This window comes from Muscardinus avellanarius (genome assembly GCF_963383645.1).
Source record: "Muscardinus avellanarius genome assembly, chromosome: 1".
NCBI lineage: Eukaryota > Metazoa > Chordata > Mammalia > Rodentia > Gliridae > Muscardinus > Muscardinus avellanarius.
The window spans coordinates 15,138,041-15,162,881 of NC_137786.1; the positions used below are offsets into that span (position 1 = coordinate 15,138,041).

Genomic DNA, 24,841 nt, shown 5'->3' on the forward strand with positions numbered 1-24,841 from the left:
GACCACCGCAGGTTCGAACAGCCTCAGCAGCTTAGTATACAGCGCTAAGCAACTTAGTGAACCACTGCTTCCAAAGAAAATATAAAGTAGGTCTGGGGTGTAGCCCCGAGGTAGAAGGCCCCTGGGTTCCATCTCAAGTACCACACACACACATAAAGAAACACTACTTAAGTTTCACTATACCACTTGCCTAAGTATTTGTGTTGCTCAGTTTTGAGTGGAATATAGTCACAGATTATCCCCAGATTTTAGTAGTTAATTACCTAAGAAAACCAGCTACTCCTAATGTCAACGATTTTCTGAAGACATTTAATTTTTAGATTTTTTTTTTTTGGTGGTACGGGGATTGAATTCAGGGGCATTCTGCCACTGCGCTATACCTAGCTCTTTTTCATTTTGAAACAGGCTCTCACTAGGTTGTGGAGGGCCTTGCTAAGTTGCTGAGACTGTCCTTGAATCTGTGATCCTCCCGTCTCAGCCTCACAAGTACGAGGGTGATGGGCCTGTCTCACCATGGCTGGACTACATGTTATATTTTCTTTTGTACTGCAGATTGAACCCAGAAGCATTCTACCTCTCTGAGTTACACTCCCAGTCCTTTTTAATTTTTATTCTGAAATAGAGTCTCAGAGCTGGGCATGGTGGTGTATGCCTGTAATCCTAGTACTTGGGAGGCTAGAACAGGAGGATTGCAGATTTGGGACTGGCCTTAGGAGTCCCTGTTTCAAAATAAATAATAATAATAATTAGAGGGTGGGATATAACTTGGAAGTAGAATTCCCTTGGGTTCAGTCCCCAGTACCAAAATAAATACATAAATAAATGAATAAATAAATAAATAAATAAATAGGGTCTCATTAAGTTGCTACGATCTGCGATCCTTCTGTTTTAGCCCCTCGACCCCAAGTATTGGGATTTTAGGTGTGTGCCACTGTGCCTGGCTGATATTCAATTTTTAATGAAAATAACATGCCCTTGATAGTTCAAAGCTGAGGTTCTCCAGGGGTGGCAGGCAAAGCGGTCATATGAGGTTCACAGAGCAGCTCAGTTTTTCTAGCTGCTGGAAAGGGGGAGGGCTGGTGATAGACCAGCTAAGCAGAAGACCAGCGACTGATTTCAAAACCTGCCCCTGGACTGTCAGCCTGCGCTCAACTTAGCTAATCCATCTGCTGGCTAATAGCTAGAGTTGAACAAGTAAATGATCCTTAACCAATTGCTTCATATATGCACTTTTTTTTTGTAGTACTGAAGATTGAACCGAGGGGCATATTACCTCTGAGCTACATCCACAGCCCGCTTTTATTCTTTATTTTGAAACAGGGTCTCACTAAGCTGTGGACAGCCTCACTAAGTAGCTGAGGCTGGCCGCGAGCCTGGATCCTCCTGTCTCAGCCTCCCAAGTTGGAATTACAAGTGTTTTCCCTGCATGCATATAAACACGTGATCAGTATTCTAGTTCTATGTCCAGGGCCAACCTTCCACAGGAGAGGCCTGTGTTACCGATATTCGAGAGGATGGGACAAGAGGATCAGAGATTCAAGGCCAGCATGTGGTAACTTAGCAAGACCTCCATTCAAAATTTAAAAAAATTTAAAAGGACTGGAAAGCCGGGCGTGGTGTAGCCACAATAAGCAAGCTACTTGCAAACGAAGGCCTGCCTCCCAGTCTCCCGCTAGCGGTGCCCCCGAGCTGAATTGTTAGAACTGGCTGACCACCTGCTCCGGTCTCCTCTGCAGGAGTCGCACAGGGAGCACCGTAGCCCAGCGTGAACGGGTGCGCGGCCCGGCTTCCGCCTTGGGCCACACGAGGCCGCATCAACCTACTTGGCTGTCCGGACCTCCACGGTGCCCTTGAGCTTCTCCTCGCTGTCGTTCTCAAAGTACATCAGCTTGGACTGGCGGAGCACAAACCAGCGCTTCTTCCAGTTCCTCCGGGACAGTGTGGAGGAGCCGCCGCCCTTTTTGTGAAGCCAGCCCTGCTTGAGGGCCTCCTGCTTGGAGCGGAACCACAGGAACGTCTCGTCCTTGAGGACACACCAGCGGCGCTTCCAGGAGTTCATCAAGCCACCTGTTCCGCCGGGATGGGGTGGGAGAGGGGAAGAAGTCAGTGAAACTGGACCACACAAATGGGAGGTCCTAGGTAGCTGGACTCGAGCTGGCCCCGGCTGAAGCCCACTTGCTCAGAGACCCTCCGAAGAAGAATGCGGGTGCTGGCTTATGCTCAGGGTGCACTGGCAGCTGTTACACCAGCGCGGCCAGATTCCACAAGAATGATGGCCCATCCCTTTTTATTGTTTGTGGTACTGAAGACTGAACCCAGGGTTGCTCTATCTCTGAGCCACACCCAGTACTTTTTTTTATTTTGGTGGTATTAGGAATGAAAACCAGGTACATTCTACATCTGAACTACATCCTCAGCCCTATTTTTAATTCTTTACTTTGAAACAGGGTCTCACTGAGTTGCAAAGGGTCTCACTAAGTAGCTGAAGCTGTCCTTGAACTGCGATCCTCCTGTCTCAGCCTCCCAAATGCTGGGATTACAAGTGTGCGCCACCACGCCCGGCTTTCCAGTCCTTTTAAATTTTTTTAAATTTTGAATGGAGGTCTTGCTAAGTTACCACATGCTGGCCTTGAATCTCTGATCCTCTTGTCCCATCCTCTCGAATATCGGTAACACAGGTATGCACCCCATGCGGCTGGCAAATACATTTAACACAACTTTTCCTCAAGGACTGAGGCAATGATTATAGATCTAAGCCTCACACTGGAACAAGCGAAGTGAAGGAGAGAGAGTGCCCGGCTTCACTGAACTCTGCGGACACCCTCCTCCGGACAGCTAGAACGGTCCCTGATGCCTGCAGAGATCCCTCCTGTAATCATGCCCAGCTCCGAGCTCCGTGGCTGCCACTCACCCAGGACCATCAGAATGAAGCATTATTATTACATCTGACTTGTCAATTTAATCTGGCTTTCTCAAAGCAAGCCCAGAGGAAAGCGTAGCGCAAGGTTGTTCTAATAGCACTTTAGCCACTTTTAAAACTTATTTATGTGTGCGGTGCCGGGGCATACTACGTTTGAGCTATATCCCCAGCCCTATTTTATTTATTTTTTTTCCTTGTTTTTTTTTAAAGGTACTGGGGGTGGAAACCAGGGGCATTCTACTTGTGAGCGACACCCTCAGCCCTAATTTTTTATTCTTTATTTTGAAAGGATCTCACTGAGTCAGTTGCAAAGGGCCTTGCTACTAAGTAGCTGAGACTGGCTGTGAACTCCTGTCTCAGCCTCCCAAATGCTGGGATTACAAGAGTGCGCCATCACGTCCAGCTTATTTTTTATTTTGAAACAGGGTCTTGCTAGGTTGCCAACAATCTCACTAAGTTACTGGGGCTGGTTTTGAACCTGTGATTCTCCTGTCTCCCAAGTACTGGGATTACAGGTGTGCATCACCACACCCAGCATCTTACACTATCTTTACATAATAAAACTAGCGGGCGTGGTGGCGCACGCTTGTAATCCCAGTACTTGGGAAGCTGAGACAGGAGGATCGAAGGTTCTTGACCAGCCTCAGCTACTTAGTGAGGGCCTCCACAACTTAGTGAGACCCTGTTTCAAAAAAAAGAAAAAATAATAGGACTGGGGGTATAATTTGGAGGTAGAATGCCTCTGGGTTGAATCTCTAGTAAAATAAACAATAAAAGGGATTCACAGTTGTGTTGAAGATGACAGCGGTCCTCGCAGCAGCTCTGTCTACAGTGTAGGGCACCTGCCGCTCCTCTGTTCTCAACAGCTCTCCCTTTGAATTCCACTGGAATTCCAGACAGTCTACTGATGAAACATCCATGGAGAACTCCATCAATCCTCTTAACTTCCTCATTGTGAGCACTTTTAATAGGCTATTTAGCTGGTGAAAAAAATCATCTTTGCTTATAAATATAAGCTGGTGACTGGACTTTCTTTTTCATTGGTTTCTCTCAAAAACAGGGCCATTATTTCATTCAAGACTTTATTAAAGATTAAATGATACTGTATTTAAACTACATCTTGTTTTACAAACTGGTTAACCTTCTTGATCTCTGATTTTAATGTTCTGAATATATTTTCTTTCACTTTTCTTCTAAATTATTTTTAATCTGACAACCATGTAATAAAGCAATGCCCCCTATTATAGATAACAGCGATATAGGAGACTCTGAAGTAAACCTAAGGAATTAAAAATTAATTGGGGAAGGGAAATATATTAACAAAAAGCCTTTACTTATTCAACCTGAATAATGTATAGGCCATCCTAAGATGCCATGATTAAATACTTGCTGGGTCATTAGGTTCTGACTTGCGATTACATTTCAGAGCCAGGTGTTCCAATGTGGGCTACAGGCCTTGGTTAACAACCCCCTAATCTTTTCCATTCTAACACTCCTATAATAATCTATACCACCCGGCAAATTCAGGGCAGAGAAGAGTCTGCCCTACGCCAAACCGAGTGAGGATTTAGGACCACATGGTGAATCTGAGGCTGACAATGGAAAATTTGAAAACAAATCACTGATATTACTCATCCAACTTGTGTTTTACAAAGGGAACAGGTGGAGTAATAATAATGATAATAATTAATAATAATAATAATAATAATAATAATAATAATTTTCTCAAAAGGCCTATGGCTCAAGGTCCCCAAGTGATAAGGCCCAATATAGTACATTCAACATTTCATGACAGTTAGACAATGGAAATTCTCATGCAGTGGGTCTAGTAAGCAATTTAAGCTGTGGCCTGTGAGATACTTATTTTTTATTATTAATATTATTTATTTATTTATTTATTTATTTATTTATTTATTTATTGGTGGTACTGGAGGTGGAACCCAGAGGCTTTCTACCTCCGGGCTATACTCCCAGACCTATTTTATATTTTACTTGGAAACAGGGTCTAAGTTACTGAGAGCCTCACTAAGTAGCTGAGGCTGGCTTTGAACCTGTGTGATCCTCCTGTCTCAGCCTCCCAAGTGCAGGGATTACAAGCGTGTGCCACCACGCCCGGCTTTTTATTATTATTTTTATTTTTTTGCAGTACTGGGGATGGAACCCAGGGACATTCTACCTCTGAGCTACATTCCCAGCCCTATTTTTTATTCTTTATTTGGAAAAAGGGTCTCGCTGAGTTGCAAAGGGCCTCATTAAGTAGCTGAGGCTGTCAGCAAACCCAGATCCTCCTGTCTCAGCCTCCTGAATGCTGGGATCACAAGTGTGTGCCACCACGCCCGGCCCTGTGAGAGCTTTAGCCCCCTCATCTCCCAAGTCTAGCCTCTAGATTCTCTAAACCTGTGGGTGTGGATATGCAGCTTATTGTTAGAAAGGCTCCCTACCACTTCTAGCCAAAGCAGCGCACACATCTGAGTGTGTATGTGTGAGACGAGGGGAACTGCAAGGGAGGCTGTGGTTGTGAACTCTGCTCTCTCTGAACCAGCCGGGGATGTCAAGGCTGCAAGGACTCATCCCGGTAGGTCACGTCACCTGGTCACTCTGCCGGGGCATGGTGTCCTCCATTAGCTCAGGGCAGAACCCTGAGGGGAGGCGTGGCTGGCTGTCCCAGGTCCCCCTCAGTCAGCTCAGCGACTTCGGGACCCCACTTCCTCCGCTCAGCCCCTGACCCCGGCTCCGGGGGCCGAGGCCCTACCTTTCATGTACAGGAAGCTGTGGAAATACGGCAGCGTGACACAGCTGTACACAGAGTCCCGCCGGTAGGAGAGCTCGTCGTCCGTGTCAAACCGAGAGTCAAAGTCCTCTTCGCTGTCTTCAAACTGCACAACGGGGAGAAAGATGGAACAACAGTGAGGGAAACGGCTGGAAAGCAAGCCAGGAAAATACCCAGCACACCCCAGCACAAGACAGTAATAACCGGCCAAGAGGGGATGCTCCTCACTAGACATTAGGACGGAGCGTGGCAATCATAGGGGTGGAGAAGAGCCAACTTCTAACTTGTAGGTCGAACGGTCAGTTGAACTGATACCTAGAACACCAGGTACGCTTCGATCCACAGGCTCTATTCTAGGACAACACTGCTCTTTAAAGGTATAATTTTAATCAAACCACACAAAAGTTTAAGTCTCCCTTAAATTACTAGGCTAAAAATATTTGCAAGTTGGAGAAAGGAGAGGCTGCATTTAACACAGGACCAAGGGAAAAAGAAATAAAAGTAGTATAAATAAAACTGAAAATTGGAAAGAACACATTTAAGAACAAGATTCCTCTCTTAGAAGCAGTGTAAGAAACAACACCGTGTGGTGTAGATAAAGAATTTACTATGAGGAAGGTTCTAGAACGCATGCTTGACAAGTGTAATTGCAGTTTGGGGTTTGCCTGTAGCAAAGCAGGCCTAAAGCTCCATTTAAAATGACAGTTTTCGGCTGGGTGTTGTGGTGCATTCTTGTAATCCCAGTATCTGGGAGGCTGAGATAGGAGGATCGCAGGTTCGCGGACAGCCTCAGCTGCTTAGTGAGGCCCCCCACAACTTAGTGAGACCCTGTTTCAAAATGAAGAATAAAAAATAGGCTGGGCGTGGTGGCGCACGCTTGTAATCCCCGCGCTTGGGAGGCAGAGACAGGAGGATCGCGCAGGTTCGAAGCCCGCTGCGCGCACTGGCTTAGGAGACCCTGTTTCCAAATAAAAATGTAAAAATAGGTCTGGGAGTGTAGCCCGAAGGTAGAAGGGCTTCCAGGAACCCCAGTACCACCAAAAAAATAAAAAATAAATAAGAATAAAAAATAGGGCTGGGGGTGTAGCATGGAGGTGGATGCTTCTGGTTTCAATCCCCAGTACCACAAATGAAACAGAAAGATAGTTTTCTTGGGCTTTGGGCAAAATTCAAAGCTGGGTTTTATGGTGGACCTGTGGCAGGCACATCTAAGTTGCATGCAACTGGCCTCTGGAAAGAGAAAAAAGGTTTAAGGTGATCTTTAAGGCCATGCCTTTGAGCCTGGCTTGGTGGTGGATGCCTGGAATACCAGTACTTGGGAGGCTGAGACAGGAGGATCGCGCAGGTTCTAGGCCAGCCTCAGCTACTTAGTGAGGCTCTCAGAAACTTAGTGAGACCCTGTTTCCAAATAAAATATAAAATAGGTATGGAGTATAGCCCAGAGGTAGAAAAGCTCCTGGGTTACATCCCCACCAAAAAAAAAAAATAAAATAAAATAAAAATAAAGTTAAAATAGTGCTGGGGATAGTTCAGTAGTAGTATGCCCCTGGCCTCCACCCCCAGTACCACCAAAAATAAATAAATAGCCAGGTGTGGTGGCGCAGGCTTGTAATCCCTGCACTTGGGAGGCAGAGACAGGAGGATTGAGCAGGTTCGAAGCCAGCCATGCTGGCTTAAAAGACTCTGTTTCCAAATTAAAAAAAAAAAAAAAAAAAAAAAAAAAAAAAAAAATATATATATATATATATATATATATATATATATAGTCTGGAAGTGTAGCCTGGAGGTAGAAGGGTTTCCAGGAACCCCAGTACCACTAAAAATACATACATACATACAGAAAAAGTTAGAATAGTGCTGGGGTAGTTCAGTAGTAGTATTCCCCTGGGTTCCAGCCCCAGTAACATGACAAAATAAAATAATAAATAAATAAATAAAAAGTTAAAATAGTGCTGGGGGTAGTTCAGTAGTAGTATTCCCCTGGGTTCCACCCCCAGTAACATGACAAAATAAAATAATAAATAAATAAATAAAAAGTTAAAATAGTGCTGGGGGTAGTTCAGTAGTAGTATTCCCCTGGGTTCCACCCCCAGTAACATGAAAAAAATAAAATAAAATAATAAATAAATAAATAAATAAAAAGTTAAAATAGTGCTGGGGGTAGTTCAGTAGTAGTATTCCCCTGGGTTCCACCCCCAGTAACATGAAAAAAATAAAATAATAAATAAATAAATAAATAAAAAGTTAAAATAGTAGTTCAGTAGTAGTATTCTCCTGGGTTCCACCCCCAGTAACATGAAAAAAATAAAATAATAAATAAATAAATAAATAAATAAATATAAAGTTAAAATAGTGCTGGGGGTAGTTCAGTAGTAGTATGCTCCTGGGCCCCACCCCCAGCACCACCAAAAATAAATAAAGTTAAAATAGTGCTGGGGGTAGCTCGGTAGTGGCATGCCCCTGGGCCCCACCCCCAGTGCCACCAAAAATTAATAAATAAAAATAAAGACAGTGCTGGGTAGCTCCCGGTGGCCCGCCCTGGGCCGCACCCCGGCCGCCCGCACACTCGCGGCCACTCACCGAGGACTGCGCGCCCTCGGAGCCCAAGCGGTAGGCGCCCGAGCTGTTGCAGGTGCCCACGGAGCAGCGGTAGTCGGGGGACCACTGGCTGCCGCAGGAGTTGGAGAAGGTGACGCTGCTGCCCGAGGTGACGGCGCCGTCCTCGTAGTCGTCCTGGTCGTCGTCCTCGGGGCCGGGCGGGTCCCCGCCGGGGCCGGGCGCCGCCTCGTTCATGTAGGGGTCCTCCTCCGACGAGTCGTCGCTCGTGCGGATGCCGCTCGTGCGCTGGTCCGAGTGGCCGTGCTCGCTGGGGTTGGGCGAGTCCTTGAAGGCGTCGTCGTCCGCCTCGAAGCCCTCGTCCACCTCCTCCTCGGCGCCCGGCCTCGCCGCGCCCGCACCGTCCGCGCCCAGCGAGCGCTCCAGGTCGCGCACGCACGCATCGATCTCGGCGAAGTTGAGCGCGTCCAGGAACTCCTGCGCCGCGCGGCACGCCTCGTCCTCCAGCCGCCGCAGCTCGGCGTCCCGCAGCCGCTGCAGCCGCTGCAGCGAGGCCTCGGTCAGCGACAGCTCCTGCCGCTCCTTCACGCGCCGCAGGTCCTCGATCTCCCTCTCCAGGCGGAGGATCTCCTCCACCTGCCGGCTCTCGCGCTGCTTCTCCAGCTCCCGGGTCAGGGCCACCTCCTGCCCGCGCTCCCGCAGCGCGTCCAGCTCCTGCCGCCGCCTGGCCTCTTCCTCCTGCACACGGGAGGGCGGGCGTTACGGTGCGTGCCACCGACGTGCACACGCACGCGTTGCACTGCACGCCACCGACGTGCACACGCGTTACAGTGTGCCACCGACGTGCGCACGCGTTGCAGTGCGCGCCACCGACGTGCACACGCCTTACAGTGCGCGCCACCGACGTGCGCATGTTATAGTGCGTGTAACCGACGTGCACACGCCTTACAGTGCGTGCCACCGACGTGTACAAGCGTTACAGTGCGTGCCACCGACTTGTACACTTGCTACAGTGCGTGCCACCGACGTGCGCACGCGTTACAGTGCGTGCCACAGACACGCACAAGCACTGTCCTCCTTTGAGCATGGTGGGTATGGGGTGAAATGTAGGCCCAGAAAACTAATACAGCGAAGCCCTAACCCCACATCAGGTTGTGACTCTATTTGGAGACATGGCTTTTTTTTTTTGGTACCAGGGATGGAACCCAGGGTGCTTTCTACTTCTGGGCTACATTCCCAGACCTATTTTATATTTTCTTTGGAAACAGGGTCTCACTAAGTTGCTGAGACCCTCACTAAGTAGCTGAGTCTGGCTTTGAACCTGTGATTCTCCTGTCTCTGCCTCCCAAGTACAACTCTGCGCTACCACAGCTGGCTGTTGATAGGGCTTTGAAAGATGTGATTAAGTTAAAAGAAAGTTGTTGGGGTAGGGTAGCACATCCGATCTGAAGCATGCTGGAACTTGCCTGTAATCCCAGTACTTGGGAGACTGAGACAGGCGCATCACAGGTGTTGGGCCAGTGTGGGGTAACTTAGGAAGACCCGTATTCAAAACAAAAAAGGACTCAGCAAATCAGTTAATCTCAGCAACCTAGTGATACCCCCTTTAAAAATTTTTTTTTAAAAGAGCCAGATGTAGTATCATACCCTTGTATAAAGAAATCAAACAACAACAAATGCTGGCGAGGATGTGGGGAAAGAGGAACTCTTTTACACTGTTGGTGGGAATGCAAACTAGTTCAACCACTATGGAGATCTGTGTGGAGATTCCTAAGAAAGGTGGGAATAGATCCACCATATGATCCAGCTATACCACTCCTGGGTATCTTTCCAAAGGGGTTGAATCCAGAGAAATACAGCAACATATGCATACCTATGTTCATAGCAGCACAATTTGTAATAGCCAAAATATGGAACCAACCCAGATCACCATCAACAGATGAATGGATAGCGAAACTGTGGGAAATACACACAATGGAATTCTATTCAGCCACAAAGAACAAAATTATATCATTTGCAAGAAGATGGAAAGCCCTGGAGAAGATTATGTTAAGTGAGATCAGCCAAGCACAGAAGGAGAAGGTACATATGTTTCCTCTAATATGCCCAAACTAGGAAACACAAAGGATACCAGTGGTACTCCAGATAATGGAGGGGAATACCAGCAAAGTTTGAATGGAAAGATAGGGGAGGAGGAAGGCTGATCTTGATTAATGAGGGTCTACATCTGAACATGTGTAAAATTATGAATAAGACATGGTTAACCTGGACAACCATTGGTGGGAGGGGGGAAGGGAAAACGGGGGCAGGGGGGAGAGGGCACCAAATATAGTTTAAATGTATACTATTTATGTTCAATAAAAAAATTGTTAAAAAAAAAAAAGAGCCAGGTGTAGTATCATACCCTTGTAATCCCCACATTTGGGAGGCTGAGACAGAAGGATCGCAGTTTGCAGATAGCTTCAGCTACTACTTAGGGAGGCCCTGTGCAACTCAGTGAGACGGTTTTAAAATAAAGAATATAAAAAAAAATAAAAAATAAAAAAAATAAAGAATAAAAATTAGGGCTGGGGCTGTCACTCGGAGGTAAAATGCCCCTAGGTTCCATCCCCAGTACTGCAAAAAATAAAATAAAATAAAGGGCTAGGGGTTATAGCTCAGAGGTACAATGTTATCGGTTCAATTACAAGTACCACAAAAATAAATAAATAAATAAATAAATAAATAAATGAAGCAGGGCACAGTGGCATACACCTGTAATCCCAGGATTTGAGAGACTGAGACAGGAAGATCACAGGTTCGCCACCAGCAACACAACTTAGACCCAGTTTCAAAATAAAGGGAGTACAGTTTAGAAGTAGAATGCCCCTGGGTTCAATCCTCAATACCAAAAAATAAGTAAGTAAGTAAATAAATAAATAAATAAAAGGAGCCAGACAGGATGGCACATGTTTGTAATCCTAGTACTTGGGAGGCTGAGACAGGAAGATCCTAGGTTTGAGGACTGTATCAGCAAGTAGTGAGACTCTTATCAACCGCGAGAGACCCTGCTTCCAAATAAGAAATAAAATCAGGCTAGGGGCGTAGCTCAAAGGTAGAATGCTGTGCCGGGCGTGGTGGCGCACGCTTGTAATCCCCACTCTTTGGAGGCGGAGACGGGAGGATTGCACAGGTTCAAAGCCAGCCTTGCTGTCTTAAGAGACCCTGTTTCCAAATAAAAAAATAAATAGGTCTGGGAGTGTAGCCCGGAGGTTCCATCCCCAGTACCACCACCACCACCAAACAAATAAATAAATAAATAAGGTAGAATGCTTCTGGATTCATCCCCCAGTTCTACACACACAAAAAACAAACAAAAAATAGTGGGTGTAGTGGCACACACTTGTAATCCCAGTACTTGGGAGGTTGAGACAGGAGGATGGCAGGTTCGCGGCCAGCCTCAGCTACTTAGTGAGGCCCTCTGCAGCTTAGTGAGACCTTGTTTCAAAATAAAGAATAAATAATTTTTTTTTTTTTTGGTGGTACTGGGGTTCCGGGAAGCCCTTCAACCTCCAGGCTACACTCCCAGACCTATTTTTACATTTTTATTTGGAAACAGGGTCTACTAAGCCAGTGCGCGCGGCTGGCTTCAAACCTGCGCGATCCTCCTGTCTCTGCCTCCCAAGCGCGGGGATTACAAGCGTGCGCCACCACGCCCGACTAAGAATAAATAAATTTTAAAAAAATTGTGCTGGGGATGTAGCTTAGAGGTCGAATGCCCCTGGGTTCAATCCCTATCACCACAAAAAATTAAAAAAGAATAAAATAAAATAAAAATAGGGCTGGGGTGTAGCTCAGAGGTAGAATGTCCCCGGGTTTAATCCCCAGGATCAAAAAATAAATCAGTAAAATAAAAATATAAGGGTTGGGGGGTATATCTGAGAGGTAGAACGCCCCAAGGTGCAATCCTTAGTACCATCACAAAACAATAAGAAAAAACAAAAAGGAAAAGATATTAAATATCAGGACACTAGACACCAGGGATGTGCGGGCACCAAGCAAGGGCCCTACGGTCACCGCAAGCCTTGGAGAGAGATCTCAGGGAAACCCAAATCCCGGGGACACCTCGATCTTGGGCTCCCAGCCTCCTGAACTGTGAAAAATTCAATTTCCACGGTCAGACCCACCTGGTTTGGCACGCTGTGTTCTGACAGCCCTGGCTAACTAACACACTGTTGGAATGATTTATAAAAATTACGCGGGCCGGGCGTGGTGGCGCACACTTATAATCCCAGCATTTGGGAGGCTGAGACCAGAGGATCAAGGTTTGAGGACAGCCTCGGCTACTTAGTGAGGCCCGTAACAACTTAGTGAGACCCTGTTTTCAAATAAAGAATAAAAAATAGGACTGGGGTACAGCTCGAAGGTAGGATGCCCTTTGGTTCCATCCCCAGTACCGCCAAAAAAAAAAAAAATATATATATATATATATATATATATACACACACACACACATACATATATAAATAAATAAATAAATAAATAAATAAATAAATAAATAAATAAGTAGACAGGGTTGGTGGCGCTCGCTTGTAATCCCAGCATTTGGGAGGCTGAGACCGGAGGATCGCGGTTCACAGACAGCCTCAGCTACTTAGTGATGCCCTTTGCCACTCAGTGAGACCCTGTTTCAAAATAAAGAATAAAAAATAGAGCTGGGGGTGTAGCTTGGAGGTCGAAGGTCCCGGGTTCCATGAAATAAAGAAATGAATAAGATAAAAATAAAAATGACGCTATTTGCATTCGCACTAATCTTATTTTCCCTAAGCTCTGCCAGCTGCATCAGGTAAGGTTAATCCCAAGCCCTTCTCGAGCTGACCCTTTATGCATATCTTTCTCCTTGTTTCGGGTCTGAGCCTTAGGGACAGAGTGTTTGAAGTAGGAAGGAAAAGGATAAAGAAGAGGCCGGACAGCCACGCAGTCATCACCTGCTGGGAGCGGAGCTCGGCTTCTCTCTGTGCTCTTTCTTTGGCTCTAAAAATAGAAAAGAGGAGAGAAGATGGAAGTCAGTAATAATCCTAGAACCACTTTTCAGAAAGATTTAAAAAATTTTTTGTAATGCTGGGGATGAAGCGCAGGGCCTCAGGCCTGCTAGGCAGGCTCTCTGGCAATGAGTTACAGCCCCAGCCCAAGACCTCATTTGCATTTATTGTATTTTTTTTTCCCTGCACTAGGAATGAAAACCAGGGTGGTCTAACCACTGAACTTCACCACTGGCCCTTTTTATTTGACTTCTCTGGTACTAGGGATTGAACCGAGGGGCAGTCCCCCTCTGAGTTACATCCCCAGGCCATTTTTTTTTTTTTAATATCAAACTAGGAACTCACTAAGTTGTTGAGAGTCTTGTGCACCAGATGAGGCTGGCCTCTGATCTTTAATCCTCTTGTCTCAGCCTCCCAAGCACTGGGATTACAGGTGGGCACTACCGCTTTGCTAAGATGCAAGTTCAAAAGCCTGAAGGCTGGAGCCTGTGCCTTTGGTGCTGCTTTATTCTATGCATGCACAGGAATAGCCACAGAATTGGCGCTTGTGCGCTGCCAAGGAATTTTATGTCTCGTCCGCCAAGAATTACTGCTTGTTTCCAGCAGTCGGTTCTGCCGCGTCCACGGGGAATTCTTGATCCAAACTGATCATAAAACTCCAACCGTGGCCGCTCGTTTCCTCCACGCAAGGAGGCACCGTACCTCTCCTCTTCCTCCTGTTTCCTCTTTTCCTCTTCCTCCCGCTTCCTCCTTTCTTCTTGCTCCTGTTTTTCCGCCAGCAGCTGCCTGTAAACTCTCCGAGACAGCTGCCCTCTGAACTGCTTCTGGAACACCAGGGCTGCTTTCTTCAGGTGCAGGAACCTCCTCCGCAGGAGGAAGGCTCGGTAGTGCTTCTGGATCGTCACCGCGCCACGCAGGAGCTTCCTGTACTGCTTTCTGCAAAGGAAGGGGAGCACAGCTGCTGAGGTAATGAGCCCGCAGAGCTGCTCACGGGAGCTGACACGCAGGCCGCGGGACAAAAGAGGGGGACCTAGATTCGGAGCGATACCCCGATCCTCTCGTTAGGAGCCTTGGCGAGAACAAGGACGCCCTACACAAGAACAAACGCGTAATAACAGAGAAATAAACGAACAAAACTACACGCAGACCTCTGTCTGTCTGTCTGTCTGTCTCTCTCTGGTACTGGGGAGAAAACCCAGGAGCACTGTGCCTCTGAACTACACTCCCAGCCCTTTTTTTTAATCTTTTTTTTTTTTTTTTTTTTTGCCATGGTAGTGATGGAACCCAGGGGCATTCTACCTTCGAGGTACACCGCAGATCTTTTTTTTTTTTTCTTGTGGTCCTGCGGGTGGAACCCAGGAGCTCTTCTACCTCCAGGCTATACTCCCAGACCTATTTTATACTTTATTTGGAAACAGGGTCTCACTAAGTTGCTGAGAGCCTCACTAAGTAGCTGAGGCTGGCTTTGAAACTGTGCGATCCTCCCGTCTGAGCCTCCCAAGCGCTGGGATTACAAGCGTGCGCCACCATGCCCGGCCCCAGCCCTACTTTTTATTCCTTATTTTGAAACAGGGTCTAAGTTGCTGAGGGCCTCACTAAGTAGCTGAGGCTGGCCACGAATCCAGATCCTCTTGTCTCAGCCTCTCGAATGCTGGGATTACAAGTGTGTGCCACCTCGCCTGCCTGCCTGCCTGCCTGCCTTTCTTTTTGCGGTACTGGGGATGGAACCCAGGGATTGGAGGGATGGAACTTCTGAGCTACACCCCCAGCCCTATTTTTGAGTCTTTTTCTTTTTTTTGAAACAGGGTCTCACTGAGTTGCGAAGGGCCTCACTAAGTAGCTGAGGCTGTCTGCGAACCGCGATCCTCCGGTCTCCGCCTCCTGAATGCTGGGATTACAAGCGTGCGCCACCATGCCCGGCCCCCTGTCATTCTCTTGATAAATAAACATGTAACCCTTAAGGCTGGCTTCATGAACCTGGCATGAAGCTGGGTAAACAGGAACATAGGAGATTTGATATGTTCTCCTGTTCATATAAAAACAAATAACCAACAAGACAAGCCTAGAGCAGGGCAGCTCCGAGTTCCTGAAAATGTCAAGTGTGGGATTTCACGTGGCCGCGCTTTAACACACAGTGGACACAACTTAAAAAAAAAAATGCCCGTGAAAGAAGCTGCCTCTTTCCACAAACAACTAGAGACTGGGTCTCTACAGACAAAATGATACAGGTTGAGCTGCTCTCATCCCAAAAATGTAAAACCTGAAACATTCCGAATGTTGACGTGCTCAAGATTTCAAGGTTCTTGAACTGGTGTGTGCGCTGGCGCAGAGCATGTGCTTAGCACGTGGGAGGCCCTAGGTTTGATCCCCAGCACTGCAAAAACCAAACCAGAACGGTAACATTTCAGATTCTGGCGCATTCTGGATTCCAAACTGTCAGACTAGCAACGTTCAACCAGCAAAGTCCGTGCAAATATTTCAAACCCAGAAAAACTCTGAAATCAGAAACATTTCTGGCCTCTAGCATTCCAGACAAGGGCCACTCAGCCTATCTTACCAAAGGAGATGGTGGCACTGCTGAGCATGAGTACCGGACACAGAGCGTTTGGGTAAACAACTTCACTATCTGTCTCAGGCTCTGATAAAACTGTTATAATTGAGATGTAAATAAGTGACGCTCTTCCTCCTTCGGGCCCAGGTCTGTACTCGGCTGCTGTGTGGCTATAGAGGAGGCCTGACCTGGGGTGCTTCTCCACACCACCACTCGGCTGCCCCCCAGAGGACACAGCCCCACCCCATTCCACTCTACACGGCCACCTCGCCCTTACCTCGCCAAGTAGCCCAAGATGTGGGCACGGATCACCATGGCCGCCCGAGTCACTTCTTCCTCCCGCTGTTTCTCCAGTTTTTGCTCCAAGGATTCCCGAAGGAAGACCTGCCCGGGAAGGAGTCGCATGTCAGAAGCCAAGAACATGGTTGGTGGAAGGGTGTCTGGCATCTCTGGGCCAGGGCTGTCTTGGAGGTGGGGGTAAGGCCTTTTCTGTTTGTAGCAAACTCGCATGCCACGCTTCCTAGAGCAGTGCCTTTTAAAAGTCTTATTTGCCATAGAGTAAACATTTGTGAAAATCAGTGAAGATATAAGGAAAAGAAAAAGAAACAAAAAATATATATAAATTTCAAGTCTCCCCTTTTTTGGTCATTACTAGATTCAACAGACATAAAATGACTATCAAATTGCTACTGGAGTTTCTTTTTTTGTGTGTGTGGGTCTGGGAATGAGACCCAGGGGCATTGCACCTCCAAGCTACACCCCCTGCCCTGTTTTTTATTCTTTATTTTGAAACAGAGTTTCACTAAGTTGTGGAGGGCCTCACTAATCAGCCGAGGCTGTCCAGGAACCATGATCCTCCAGTCTCAGCCTCCCAAATGCTGGGATTACAAGCGTGTGCCACCATGCTTGGCTTCTACTGGCGTTTCTACGGGCTTCTATCACTGTGGGCCAGCACACACAGTCCATGCACCAGTGTCAGTCTTATACTGACTGAATCTGCAGGGGAGGGAGGGATCAATTGAGGAAAGTTCTAGAATGCTACTTTGTGGAACTATTCATCACCTCTTTGCTTTTGTGTTACTGTGTATGGAACACAGGGCCACAAGTGAGTTAGGCAAGTGCTCTACCACTCATCAGCAACATCCTCAGCCTTTTTAAAAATTTTATTCTGCCGGGCGTGGTGGCGCACGCTTGTAATCCCCGCGCTTGGGAGGCGGAGACAGGAGGATCGCGCTGGTTCAGAGCCAGCCTCGCTGGCTTAAGAGATCCTGTTTCCAAATTTAAAAATGTAAAATAGGTCTGGGAGTGTAGCCTGGCGGTAGAAGGGCTTCCAGGAACCCCAGTGCCACACACACACACACACACACACACACACACACACACACACAAAAAAAAAAAAATTTATTCTGATCCAGGGCCCTACTTCTGCTGCCCAGGCTGACCTGGAAAATGATCCTCCAGCCTCAGCCTCCCAAGTTGCTGGGATTACAGGCCAACGTCATCCAGTCTGGCTGGGTGGAAGCTCTTTCTTTGTCTGCTAAGCGATTACCACCGGAGCATCGTTACGCACATTATGACATTACAAACCTAATTCTGAGGGTTAGGGATGTGGCCCAGTGGTAGGGCGCTTGTCTAGCACGTACCAGGCCCTGGCTTCAAGCCCTCGCGCTGCAAAAATGAAGCAAAGGTTAATTCTGAAAAACGTGCTTGAAGCGCGGCTCTATCTCGGCTGCTCTTCAGTTCTGAGCTCACAAGCAGACCAGAGTCAGGACTAAATCAAGTAGCTACCTGTGGGCCTGTTCCTGGAGCACGTGTCTGAACCTTATGCATGCCTGCCGAATAAGGTGCCTGATAATTGACACTTTGCATTAGAATGTCTAATTTTTGCAAAGATGGAAGGGGTGTGCACGCCATGTCCTGCTAAGTCTGGATTCAAAGGCATATTTTATCTCCTCTGAGATTATTTCTTGGTATTATGGATCTGTAATGCTTTTTCTCTGGAGAAGACTTGATAGGAAAAGGTATAGCGTGTGACCTTGGGGAAGGGCAGCATTGGTAACAGTGAGGCGGAAGTGCTAACTCCAGTGAGGAAGTGTCTTGATTCCTAAAGGAATCAGAAACACCTGCTTTTATTTTATGCTCCTCAGAAAAACCCACGTTTTCTGCTCTGCCTCTAAAATTATTATTATTTTGGTGGTACTGGGGATGGAACGCAGGGGCATTCTACCTCCGAGCTATACCCCAGCCCTATTTTTTATTCTTTATTTTGAAACCGGGTCTCACTGAGTTCCAAAGGGACTCACTAAGTAGCTGAGGCTGTCCTCGAACCGCGGTCCTCCGGCCTTAGCCTCCCAAATGCTGGGATTACAAGTGTGCGCCACCACGCCCGGCCTTCTGCCTCTGAAATTATACGTCCACGTCTTTAACTACAGACTCTTTTTACCTGAAGGACAAACAAATGGAGCAAAATGCTGGTAGAAGCCCGGCCTGGTTTAAGAACAGCCATCCTAGGCAGCAGGTGGCGCATGCCTCTAATCCCAGCTGCTCAGGAGGCTGTAAGGATTGCCGGATCAAGGTCAGCCTCAGCCATTCAGTGAAACCCTCAACTTGGTGAGAGCCTTCAGAATTAGAATATAAAAAGGACTAGGGGTGTAACCTGGAGGTAGAATACCTTAAAACAAAAATAAAAAAGGGCTGGGAGTAATTTGGAGGTAGAATGCCCCTGGGTTTAATCCCTAGTGCCCAAACAAGAAACCAACCCAAAACACCCATCTCAGCTGAGTGTGGTGGCCCACACCTGTATTCCTAGCTGCTCAAGAGGCTGAGACAGGAGGACCGGAAACTTGAGGCCAGCTTGGGCAATTTAATGAGCTTCTGTCTCAAAATAAGAGCTGGCAAACCAGAGGATCTTTGTGTGAGGCAGAGAGGTAGGCGAGGAGGTAGTTTCTAGATAAAGCAATTTCTTTTGGATTAAGATAGATAAATTAGAGCAGACTATATCCCACTGCCCAGCGCTTCACTCTGCGTCTCTCTGGACAGTTTTCCTTGAATGAACCCGCGCAGCGCTCTTGTGCCGCCTCTTACAATCTGTGAGCACTAAACAGATACTGATTGACTCCCAGGGGCACCATAGAGAGGAGCGGACAATGAGTTCTCTGCTCTCCACTGGGCGAAACAGAAGTCACAGCAACATGGCACAGAAGTATATTAAGCATCATAACAAGGCCAGGAAGAGGGCGACCTGGGATGACAGAAGAGGTGGCTGAACCCAGTTTTGGGTACCATTAAGGAGGCCAAAAAAAGATTGCTGTAAAAAAATTTTTTTGATGACAAGCGCGGCATGGTGGCCCACGCTTATAATTGCAGCATTCGGGAGGATGAGACAGGAGGATCGCGGTTCGCAGACAGCCTCAGCTATTTAGTGAGGCCCTTTGCCACCCAGTGAGACCCTGTTTCAAAAGAAAAAATAGGCCGGGCGTGGTGGCGCACGCTTGTAATCCCTGCGCTTGGGAGGCAGAGACAGGAGGATCGCTCAGGTTCGAAGCCAGCCACGCGCGCTGGCTTAGGAGACCCTGTTTCCAAATTAAAAAAGTATAAAAAATAGGTCTGGGAGTGTAGCCCGGAGGTAGAAGGGCTTCCAGGAACCCCAGTACCACCAAAAAGAAAAAAAAGAAAAAAAAAAAAAATAGGGCTGGGGGTGTAGAATGCCCCTGGGTTCCATCCCCAGCACTGCAAAATAAATAAATAAATAAAAATCACTGCCAAAATCTATGTGTGTCAAGACTTGATGGGCGAGTTGGCTAAGGAAGGGGTGGAGAGTATGAGTCCTGGCAGAGACCTACTAATCTGTGAAGGCACACCCCCCTGGTCACCCCCAAGGTGACCTTGTCTGGTCCTCCTGAGTGTGGGGGAATTGTGACGCCTCTGTAGCCCTAGAATATGGCAAAGGTGATGGGAAGGCACTTAGAGATTGTATGACTTCAGGGAAGACTGCGTCTTAGCAGACTGGAGCAAGCCATTCTCCTGGCCTTGAGGAGTGAGCTGTTATACTGTGAGGGGCTGGGCAGCAAGAACTTCAGGGGCCTCAGATCTGCTCGCAGGGTCTGGCTGACGACAAGGTAACAGGGACCTCAGTTTTATTTTTCTTCGTGTGTGTGTGGTGCTGGGGCTTGAACCCAGGGGCATTCTACCTCTGAGCTACACCCCCAGCCCTATTTTTTATTCTCTATTTTTTTTTTTTGTTTTGTTTTTTGGTGGTACTGGGGTTCCTGGGAGCCCTTCTACCTCCGGGCTACACTCCCAGACCTATTTTATACTTTTTTATTTGGAAACAGGGTCTCTTAAGCCAGCGAGGCTGGCTTCGAACCAGCGCGATCCTCCTGTCTCCGCCTCCCAAGCGCCGGGATTACAAGCGTGCGCCAATACGCCCGGCTTTATTCCCTATTTTGAAACAGGGTCTCACTGAGTTGCAGAGGGCCTCACTAAGTAGCTGAGGCTGGCCACAAACCCGTGATCCTCCTTTCTCAGCCTCCCAAAGGCTGGGATTACAAGCGTGCGTCACCAAGCCCGGCGGAACCGTGGTTTTAAAACAAGAGGGACAGCATCCTGCCAAGAGACAAGTGGGCTGGAAGAGCACCCTAAATCTCCAAGATGCAGATACTGCAGGCTTGGGAGAACTGATTAGGGGACCCAGCTAAGCTGCACCTCAGCACTGACCCTGACATCCTATGAGATCCTCATGTGCTGTTAGAGTCCCAGATTTTGCAGTAAGAGCTAGCCGATGTGACGCCTGTGCGGGCCACCGCTGCCCTCTGCCGTGCTTTCTAAAACCCTTCACCAGCTGGACCCGCCTTGCTGGCTACCATGAACTGATACCTAGAAACTTAATGTTGATCTCACACTGGTCAAACCACAGACTCGCATGTCTGTCTGTCTGTCTGTCTGTCTGTCTTTCTTTCTTTCTTTCTTTCTTTCTTTCTTTCTTTCTTTCTTTCTTTTTCTTTCTTTGTGGTACTGGGGATGGAACCCAGGGGCATTCTGCCTCCAAGCTATACTCCAACCCTATTTTTAATTCTTTATTTTGAAACAAGGTCTCACTGACTTGCAGAGGCCTCACTGTAGCTGAGGCTGGCTGCGAACCATGATCCTCCCATCTCAGCCTCCAAAATGCTGAGATTACAAGAGTGCGTCACCACGCCGGTGCACTTCCCTCTTTCTTATCTTCCCTTCCTTTACCTTTCTTTCTATTATTATTATTATTATTATTATTATTATTATCATCATCATCATCATCATCATCATTATTATTTTGGGTAGAACTGGGGATGGAAGCCAGGGGCTATCCCCCAGACCTATTTTATTTTTTATTTAGAAATAAGGTCTTGCTAAGTTGCAGAGAGCCTCACTAAGTTGCTGAGGCTGGCTTCCAACCTGTGATTCTCCTATCTCAGCCTCCTAAGTACTGGAATTATAAGCACATGGTACCATGCCCAGCTTTTGCCTTTCTCTTTAAAAAATAAAACCCTAGATTAAAAACAACACACTCTGTAGGGTGTGGTGGTGTGTGACTTCGGCAGGAGGGTCATTTGAGTCCAGGAGTTTGAGACCAGCTTAGGCAATGTAGCAAGATCCGGTCTTAAAAAATCTCAGTATGAGCCAGGCATGGTGGTACATGCTTGTAATCCCAGTACTTGGGAGGCTGAGACAGGAGGATCGCGCAGGTTTGAAGCCACAGCCTCAGCTACTTATTGAGGCTCTCAGCAACTTAATGAGACCCCGTTTCCAAATAAAGTATAAAATAGGTCAGGAGTGTAGCCTGGAGGTAGAAGGCCCCTGGGTTCCATCCCCAATACCATACACACACAAAAAAGTATCTCAGTATGAGCCGGGCATGGTGGCTCATACTTGTAATCCCAGTACTTGGGATGCTAAGACAGGAGGATCGTAGGTTTGAGGACAGCCTCAGCAGGTAATGAGACTCTTACCGACCTAGCAGAATCCTGTTTACAAATAAAAATAAAATAGGGGTGGGGGTATAGCTCAGAGGTAGAATGTCACTGATTTCATCCTCAAGGCCTCAAAAACAACAACAACAACAACAACAAAAAAAAAAAAACCCACAGAAGTCAGTAAGGGTGGAAACTTAAAAACACTCCTCGGATGTTGCTTTGCCAAGTGTAGGGAAGGAGGGTCAGGCCCTAGAACCAGCCCTTTGGCAAACGCACGCACACTCACGGGCTAAGCCTGCCTGCCTGTGTTTTGTGCGTGGGTCACATTTGTGTCTTTTCCCTGTGATCCGGCATGGGAGGGTTGGGGACAAGTGTGGGAATCGAAATGAGAGTTGGCAGCTCCCGCAACAAAAGGAAAGGTCCTAAGACTTTATGGCTAATTTCTGATGTCCGGCTAGGCGGCTCGCTGCTTAGCTGCCTTCCAGAACCCAGAGTCTCCGGCCTCCGGCCAGCGGAGTAGCTGTTCCAGAGCAGATTTTACTTTGCACTTTCTGGACTGAGCTTTTGGCAATCTATGGGATTTCAAACTGCCTGCTGGCCTCCCGTACAACAAGCCACAGGGGCGGCAGGGATAAGGTCCAGCATTCAAACTAGAGAAAGTTAGGAACTGGGCGTGGTGGTGCACGCTTGTAATCCCAGCATTTGAGAGGTTGAGACCGAAGGATTGCGGTTTGCAGACAGCCTCAGCTATTTATTGGGGCCCTTTGCAACTCGGTGAGACCTTGTTTCAAAATTAAGAATACAAAATAGGGCTGGGGTATAGCTCAGAGGTTGAATTAGGAAGGTCTGGGGCTTCCTCTTCTGAGATGTCAGGGGCCACCGGATACATCACAACACGGAGCGGCCAACGCGTGCTGACCGCCCGCACACGCAGGTGAACAGATTAGGATGAGATGTTTCCGACGTGTCCCCTAAGGAAACGCTGTTCCTGACAAGTCGAGGCCTTCACATAAAACGGCGTTTGGAAGAGGAAAGGTTACCGGGCGTGGTGGCGCAGGCTTGAAATCCCCGCGCTTGGGAGGCTGAGACAGGAGGACCGCACGGGTTCGAAGCCAGCCTCAGCTACTTAGGGAGGCTCTCGGCAACTTAGTGAGACCCTGTTTCCAAATAAAGTAATAAAATAGGTCTGGGAGTATAGCCCGGAGGTAGAAAGCCTCTCTGGATTCCATCCCCAGTACCACCAAAAAAAAAAAAAACAAAAAAAAATGAAGAGTAAAGATTAGCATGCGTACAGCAGGGAGGACACCTGCCCAACACTAAAAACCAAGGGGTCGGCAGCAGAGTCTGGAACGCTGCACCCGGCGGGCACCCCACGCTGCTCCGGGACCATCGGCTGGCTCCGCCACCCACCTTGGTCTTGCCCAGCTGCCACTCGCTGTTGGAGGTGTCATAGAGCTGCAGCAGCGCCGTGCACTTCCCCCGGACGTCCTCGGGCACAGCCAGGTTCCGCATCAGCACTTTATACCTGCCAGGCACAGACGCACAGAGTCACCGCTGACCCGGCGCTTGCTTCTCCCACGCCCTCGCAAAGGTGCAGGACCCGTCCAGCTCTCGCTTGCCTTTTGTAGAAGTCCTGGAAGGGCCTGCGGACCGCATACCCGGCTTTGCGAATCCTCACCGTCTCCAGCATCCCGGAGTATCTCAGCTGGTTCAGCACCACGGCCTGGTCAAACTGGTCCGGCATCTAAGTGAGCGAGAGGAGGGGTGGGATTAAATGAGGGGACCGTGCGCAGCCGGCCGGCCTCGCCAGCGCCCCGCGTGAGTGTGTGCACACAACCGGAACAATCCTGAACAAAAAAGCAAGAATGTGGGCTGAGAAGTGAACCCCTGCGGACCCATCACTGGAGCTACCAGGACCCAGCCCGCTCCTACCCATGAGCCCACACGCTCCCTCCTGCCGTGTGCACCTGTGCGACTGGGGACGGAATCCAGGCGGGCTCTGGAACTGAGTACCCCCCCAGCTCTTTTTATAAGTTTGTATTTATTATTAAGTTAGCCCACAGTGGCTTTCAACCTGGGATCCTCCTGTCTCAGCCTCCCAAGTACCGAATTACAAACAAATTATTGTTTGTAAATATTTTAGTGTATGTTAATGTAACTACAGTACCATGACCGTATTTTGAAAGGCAGCAATAATTTCGTACAGATATCCACGTTCAAATGTCATAGATGCACCATTTTTAAAATCTTTCTCCAAAGACATCTTCAGAGGTACCCAAAATTATTTGGCATACCGCCCCCTTTTCAGGAGAAAAAAATACCCCTTCCCCAAATATACTTTAAGTAAATAAACAGAAAAAATGCAACAAGGAATCTGTGTGGTTTTAGCTATCTATATTTCATACCGGATACTCCCTCCCCTCAGTGGGGTATCACTCATTTGCTCATTTTGGGGACTGATAAAAGGAGTCATAAATATCACTTTTTTTAATGGTACTGGAGATTGAACCCAGGAGCATTCTACCTTTAGATATACCCCTAGCCTGTTTCTTTCTTTTTTTTTTTTTTTTTTTTTTTTGGTAGGTCTGGGGCTGGACCCCAGAGGCATCTGACCTCCGAGCTACACCCCCTGCCCAATTTTTTATTCTTTATTTTGAAACAGGGTCTCACTGAGTGTTGAAGGGCCTCACTAAGTAGCTGAGGCTGGCCGCGAACCGCGATCCTCAGGTCTCAGCCTCCCCAATGCTGGGATGACAAGCGTGCGCCACCACGCCCGGCTAGCCTGTTTCTTTTTGAAACAGGGTTCTCTAAGTATCTGAGGCTGGCCTTGAAGCTGTGATCCTCCTGTCTCAGCCTCCCAATATTAAGAGTACAGGCATGCGCCACCACATTCACCTGGTTTAATTTACGTATGTGTGCTAGTAGGGGCTGAAACCAGGGGCGCTCTACCTCTTAGCTACACCCCAGCCCCTATTTTATTAAGTTGCCGAGGCTGGCTTTGAACCTGTGATCCTTCTGTCTTAGCCTCTCAAGTTCCAGGATTAGAGGCATGTGCCGCCACATCCAGCTATTTTA

At 47.8% G+C, this 24,841-nt stretch overlaps 1 protein-coding gene across 1 annotated transcript in view; it reads right to left on the bottom strand.

The window, feature by feature from the left end:
- MYO10 (myosin X) overlaps nucleotides 1–24,841 on the bottom strand; it is a gene marked incomplete at both ends in the record, with an annotated part of 122,293 nt that overhangs the window by 33,741 nt on the left and 63,711 nt on the right. The window contains 8 exons of the mRNA XM_080709559.1: nucleotides 1,824–2,067; nucleotides 5,673–5,796; nucleotides 8,271–8,981; nucleotides 13,214–13,259; nucleotides 13,970–14,203; nucleotides 16,096–16,202; nucleotides 23,177–23,291; nucleotides 23,425–23,510. Of these exons, the coding sequence (XP_080565685.1) occupies nucleotides 1,824–2,067; nucleotides 5,673–5,796; nucleotides 8,271–8,981; nucleotides 13,214–13,259; nucleotides 13,970–14,203; nucleotides 16,096–16,202; nucleotides 23,177–23,291; nucleotides 23,425–23,510 (1,667 nt within the window). The remainder of the gene's footprint in view (nucleotides 1–1,823; nucleotides 2,068–5,672; nucleotides 5,797–8,270; nucleotides 8,982–13,213; nucleotides 13,260–13,969; nucleotides 14,204–16,095; nucleotides 16,203–23,176; nucleotides 23,292–23,424; nucleotides 23,511–24,841) is intronic.